Source organism: Nothoprocta perdicaria, unplaced genomic scaffold (genome assembly GCF_003342845.1).
Source record: "Nothoprocta perdicaria isolate Ctin4 unplaced genomic scaffold, notPer1 scaffold_313, whole genome shotgun sequence".
NCBI classification, from domain to species: Eukaryota; Metazoa; Chordata; class Aves; order Tinamiformes; family Tinamidae; genus Nothoprocta; species Nothoprocta perdicaria.
In genome coordinates, this window is record NW_020455548.1 from 259,658 (window position 1) to 266,169 (window position 6,512).

At 41.3% G+C, this 6,512-nt stretch overlaps 2 protein-coding genes across 2 annotated transcripts in view; one reads left to right on the forward strand and one right to left on the reverse strand.

Moving 5' to 3' along the window:
• Positions 1–3,746, reverse strand: part of SCARB2 (scavenger receptor class B member 2) — a 34,251-nt gene extending 30,505 nt beyond the window's left edge. Inside the window, exon 1 of the mRNA XM_026042774.1 lies at positions 3,655–3,746. Coding sequence (XP_025898559.1) covers positions 3,655–3,702 — 48 coding nt within the window. The 5' untranslated portion in view covers positions 3,703–3,746. The remainder of the gene's footprint in view (positions 1–3,654) is intronic.
• Positions 3,747–4,249: 503 nt separating this feature from the next.
• Positions 4,250–6,512, forward strand: part of STBD1 (starch binding domain 1) — a 3,958-nt gene continuing 1,695 nt past the window's right edge. The window contains exon 1 of the mRNA XM_026042761.1: positions 4,250–4,295. Coding sequence (XP_025898546.1) covers positions 4,250–4,295 — 46 coding nt within the window. The remainder of the gene's footprint in view (positions 4,296–6,512) is intronic.

Sequence of the window (6,512 nt, forward strand, 5' to 3'; positions counted from 1 at the left end):
AAAAAAAAAAAAAAAAAAAAAAAAAAAAAAAGCTACAGTGTGGAAAAACAAAAACAAGGTCAAAATGCAAATTACTTCTCCCAAGAATAAATTTTCATCTGCATAAATACAGAATGAGGAACAAGTGGCTAGACAGGAGACCAGTAGGAAGGGATATGGAAATTTTACAAGATTGCAAGTGTCAGCAGCATCCTGGTTGTTCCTGTTAAAGGAAGCATCCTACTATGAGACCGGAGAGCAACATGAGATAACGCTCTGCTCAGAGTAAGACTTGTGGGGGTAATGTCTGTGCCCAGCTTTGGTGTCTGTTCTTCAGGGAAGGTGTGAACAAGTTCAAAAGAGAAAGGGAAGAGTTAAAGGAATGACCACATAACTATGACCAACAAGCAAAGACGTAGCCAGCTTAGTTAACTGATATAGATAAGACATAATTGGGGATAGAAACAAGAAGTTCAGAAGTAGAAGAGTAATATACAGAGACTGGGAATACTTTGCTCAACATGTTTCTTTAGCATAGAGTAGAAACACTGAGCTATGGAGGAACAGAAAGACATTGTTATAAAATCAGCAACAGTTTTCCAGCAGAAAAGAGAGTTAAGCGAAGAAATAGATAGTTCTTGAGGCTGTGGATCATCCTACCTGCAGGGTCAAGGTAGAAATTATCAGCAGTTTGATGTTGTATTAGGGCAGACAAGTGAAATAGTGCTTGTTGATTGTATGTTCACAAACTTTTTGCAGAGAATCTATAGATTCTCTTCAATCCTACCTTTTTTTTGGGGGAGGGGGACTGGCTCTAAAGAAAAAAACCCTCAAGATAGAAATCATCCTTACTGTTTTCCCAAATTTTGATCTTACGATTAGACTTAAAAATTTTTAGAATTTCCAAGTGAAACTAGCTGGGAACCAGCTCTTGAGTCTACCTGCTGATAGGCAGAAACATAGCTACTATCAAGTGGAATTTTCCTTTCTTTCTTTAATACATACGTTCATGGATCACAAATAGCCTGCAGACAACAGCCCTAAACCAGACTGCTTAGGTCCCTTTTGGCTTTGATACGCTGACACAAGAAAAGGCTTTGATGCTGTTTGCTTTTCCTCCACCATCCCTCTAAGCCATATGGACAGACAGGATCCCTCATTAGAAAGAACGGGCTCCATTCCACTTTTTAAGGACCAACAGTGTAAAGCGCGTAAAGCAGACCTAGATCTGGCACAGGCCACTGTGAAGGTTACTCAGGACAACACTACAACCAGTTTTCATCTCCCTAGTTTGGTTTCTGTCCTCTTCCTACCTTTTCCAGTGTGCTGTTGTAGAAAATAGCTTCTTGGTCAGAAAACTGGGTCAAAAGGCATAATAAACACTGCTATTCAAAGGCTTTCTAAACATAAGAGAGACAAGCCATCTCTTCACTGAGCAGAAGCAGAAAGCAGAGTTTTTATTATCAGAAATACTACTTACATGCCACCTGCCGGCTACTGGGAAATACAGCACACAGTAGAGTGTCAAGATACTTGCAGTATTACTGCAGGAAGAAAGTGATGGTACACAAAGATGGTCAGGGCTACTGTTTCTTCCAGGAGGATGGGGCATGTCCAAGGTGTTTGAATATTTTGCTGCCTGTCTATGGGAGCATATAATGCAAAAAAGTGACAAGTCACTGCTTTACAAAAATGCGAGCAAATGCCCCATGGTGGAAGAAAGGTTACTTAGTTTCCAGTGTGTCCTGAGTCTGAATTTGAAATATTTACCCTGACAAGTGGATTCTAGAGGAAGATACTAGCCCTGTGAGCTGCTGTATAATAGTTGCTGCTATTTCTTTTTCTGTCTCGTTTTAACTCTGCTTTAGAGCACGTCACAGATGACGAGATAAACAAACCACCTTACTTCTTCTCATGTTTCCACAAATCCATCTGTGCTTTTCCCTTCTACCTCCGTCCCTTACTTGCCTTCCTCCACTCTGCTGCGCATCCTCTTTTACTACTGAGCAATGTCCCCAAGTCTACCCCAAGTCTACAAGGAAGAAAGAGTTCACTAGCAAAAGGGTGAGGTAGAAAATTGAAGATGAATAATAGACAAGTGTCTTTTGTGTAATATTCTTTACATTGGAAAAATCATGGTGATTAACAGGTTTACACTTCACTATGCTGCCACTGCAAAGTGTACATACCAAAATATGTTTATACACCATTAGCACTTAGCATCTGTTCTATCAATACACAACATGATAAAACAGTTACCACTTGTTATTTTTTACTTTTTAGGAACCATGTAAGCCCAAATTTGAGAAGATCAGATATGGAGCCTGGTACCTTGACCCTAAAACATGGAAAAAACAAAAAGTGGGTGAACCTTTAGTGGAACCCAAAGAAATGGATGATGGCGTTAAGGATGTCATGGCACCACCCATCGCAAAGGTACCATAAGCACTGTGAAATCATGGACATTGAGTTCCCTGAGCACCATGTGCAATGCTGACAGGAAAAAGGCCTCCTGCTATTCATCTTACCAGTGACAATAGCTATTTTTTAACCTTTTGACACCAAAAAGCCACAGCATAATATCTGGCAAAATGCAAATACAGGCATCTCTCACTCATCAAACCTGCTACCTGCCTCCGGTCACCTCTGAGCTGTTATCCTATCCTTTCTCATTAGGGCTGCTTAAGAGGTCCACTGGCCTTTCTTCCATGCTGCCTATTTGCCCAGGAAGAGCTCCCTGCAAATGGCTGCAAGCAGATTTTTTCCTGAATTGCCTGGAATTACGGGTTCCTCAGAAGTACAGACAAAAGGATTAATAGGGCTGCTTAACTAGCAATTTTTATTCTACTTGTTCATATTGCCAGTTTGCTCCATTGCAAAAATAAAACCAGAGCAAGCATTGCAGTCACATAAAGGCTGTTTCGTAGCAGTGCTCTCCAACATCCTTAATGCAGTAACTGAAAAACACAGGGGGATCGGACAGTGGAAACTGGCGATGCTCCTGAACGCTCTCGAAACAATGTCCCTTACTGCCGCTGTTGGAACAACAAGAGTTGGGTAGACGGACTGAGTCAATAGGGCATTTCTTACACTCTTTTCTAAATTATACCTGAGATTCCCTGTTACCACACTAGATGGCACAGCTTACAGAGTGAAACACAGAAAGTTAATTTGAGAGACAGAATGAACCTCGACCACAGCTTCCCAATAACAGCCATGGCTACATACTTATTGCTTATAGAATTGTCCAAAGTAAATACGCAGCCTACTGATCTGGTTTAGAACTGAGATACAGTGGCAGGTTTGAGGCTCCTGCTCTTGCCCCAACCAGTTGGCTGCTAAGTCCACAAAGTCACAAGTTGCTTTTCAAAATAACTCACTAACTTCCACAATATAGCTGTATCAGAAATCATGAGAAAATATATTTTAAATTAGATAGAGTTGTTAATATCCTTGAGATGCAAAAACTGCCTCCTTGTCCCTTCACTTCACTGCACTATTGCTTTTTTTTTTGTTTCCTATGAAAACCATAAAAAAAAAAAAAAAAAAGCAATCTAAAGCCATTCTACTAATGTATTTTGGAAATTCTTTTAGGATATTGTCCAGTCCCCTGGGATGCATGCATTTAAGGAATTCCTGGAAAGGAAAGGCTACCGGAAACCAAGGGTAAGTTACCAGTTGCGACGATCTGTGCACTTGCATCGGAACCTCGGTGCTCAGCATCCTGTAGCTCTTGCCATGTTACTCTCCTGACTTCTCTTCCGTCAAGCATCTCTCTCTCTAACATGTGGCGAGTGATGGGTGACCCAGAAATTTCAGTCTTCACATTCACGGAGATATTGTTCTAAGAAAAAGAAATCCAAAGTAAGTTAATATACAGCGCAGAAGAATCCCAAGGCCCAAATTCTCTGCTAACTGGACAGGGTACCATTATTAAAACCATAGCTGAACCCCTTTCCATTTAATGGGATGAGTCTGCCTTTCCCTCAGCTCAGCAGCAGGGAGCTCCCTTCTCCCTCCGGCCCTGCCCAAAACAGAAGGCACTTTGCATCTAGCAGCTACTGGCAGCAGGCTGGGAGCTCAGCACAAAGAGCAGATCAGGAAAGGGTTATAACACTGTTCTTCACTGCCTGGGAAAGCTCCAGAGCTGCGTGGGAAGCTTTTCTTTGGTGGCACCTAGGCCCCTTGTCTTTACTGAGCCATTCAAATCCATTTCTAGCAACCACTTTTTCTTATTGTGCACATTTTGTTTTAGTTTCTTCTTCAGACAATGGATGAAGAGGAGGTTGAAGGAACAGACAATGAGTTTGAGAGAGGCAAAGAACCAGAAGAGAGCTTTGCTCCTTTCTCGTTAAAGAAGCACCTTTCCTTTAAGCACTCTGTCTCGAATCTCTGCAACTTCTGAATCTTCAAAATAAACCTTTCCTTAAAGGCTTCTATAACACACACTTCTAAGCTGTGTCAGTTTTGTTTCCCTTCCTTACTAAGCTGTTTTATCAGATATATTGAAAAAAAGAAATGTTGGGATTAGCAGATCCAAATCCTGCCTATTCATTTGTTTTCAAAGCTTTTCTTGTGCTGTAGTAAGAAAGGTCACAATTTCTGCCTGCTCTGTTTCAGGAAGGTGGTTAGGAATATTCAGCTACACTACACACTTATTACCCAAAGCACAACAGCAGGTAGGCACTGTAACTGAAAAGCTTAGCTAAGTGTTGTATAAATACAGGCCAAAAACGCTTTCTGCTGTGAAGACTAGAAAAAGGTACTCAAGCAAATGACAAAATTATAATCTACTATGCCAGGAACAGTTAACTCACTGTATTCAATTTTGCATTACAAATAATAACTCTAAACTGCAGATACTCATACATCAAAGCACAAAAGCACTTACTTATACTGACAAAAAACACATATTGATAGTGAAGCACAAGTTACAAGACACAAGGTATCTTAGTTGTTAGACCTATCTTGTACGCACAGAACAAAAACATTTAGAATATGGCTTTGGTGCATACGCAGAGGTCGACCTGCACCACACCAACAAGGGAACTGCACTGTAAAGATTGCACACTTGTGCTTCTATAAATTTACATGACATTTCATGTCCTGTTAAGCTGATATAGCACTGCTGTAAACGACACTGAAAGATTAAGTACCTTGCCTCCTGGAAATAGAATTATTTGGACATCCACTTAGCCATTCTCTTTTCTAATGAGATAGCTGACAAGAGCTCATCAGGAGGCTTTAGAATTAAATAAAAACAACATTGTGTTTCAGATAAAGGAAACGTGCTTAAGTAATCAGTGATGAAAATAAACAGACCTATTCCCCCATCACATTTCTCTGCTGTTAACAGAGTTGAACACAAACTAACTTACATTAGTTTGATAAGTATTTCGAATATTTGTCCCTCCAGGATTTCATCAATTTGAAATACTAAATCACAACACATCCTACTGAATTCTTGGGATACATAGAGTAAGAACTATCTGCATAATCCTTGAAATTTGAATTAATATCACTATATATGATATCAGCACTTAAAAAAAAAAGCAGAACTAAGTAGGAAAATGAAACTAAACAAAACTAATTATCAATTTGATTTCCTACTAATGGAGTCTGAAGTGCTGCTAGTCCAAGAAAAGCCTTCTGGGTACAATACAAATGACGGAGGAGCATAACGAGGTTAAGAAATCCAATCGCCAGCATTAGCACGCGTGGGGGTAGCAGCACCTCGATCTCACGTCTCAGAGACTCCAAAGAGGCACCAACGGATGCTTGGCAGGACAAGCACTGAAAACCCGAGCAAGCCAGCCACCCTTAGCCCCCACAGACACCCTGTGAGAGGGCATAAATCACAACACCGGTGGCACTGCTAAAATTAAACTGCTCACGCTCCTGCCCTTACTATAGCCATAAGATCACCAAGCATGAATGCACCTTCTGTGAAAAAAAAAAAAAAAAAAGAAAAAGAAAAAAAAAAGGGGTGGGGGAAAGGAGAAGAAAGGCGGGGGGGGGAAGAAAAAAAGAACAAAGATAAAGAAAAAAAATAGCAAAAAAATACCTCCATGTGCCTTTTCGCCTTGCTGCTGCATTATCCTTGATTTAAAACACCTGCAAGGTGCAACACCTCTGTCTTTATCTTGGGCAAGCTGCCTGGCTACAGGACAAAATAATGAAAGCAGAGAAAACAAAAATAAAATAAAAACAACTTAAAAAACACGACAGAAAAGTCAGGAGGAGAAGGGGGGCAGAAAGAAAGCGTTTTAACTTTCTCCCAACTTGCTAGGGCTCATTTTAATCCCTGTTCGCATTCCTTAGAGGAACCTCAAACGCAGTCTGTGTAGAGGAGGGACGGAGGAGAAAGGCGAAGGCTACAGCACCAGCACAGAATTACCGGGAACCCCTCGAAATCTCTTTCTTTGGAAAACAAGCCTCGGAAGGGGGGAAACGGAGGCGAGCAGGGAAGGAGAGTGCGGGCTGCGAGGCCGCCCCTCACCCCGGGCGCGAGGGGCGGCGCCAACGGCCGCGCC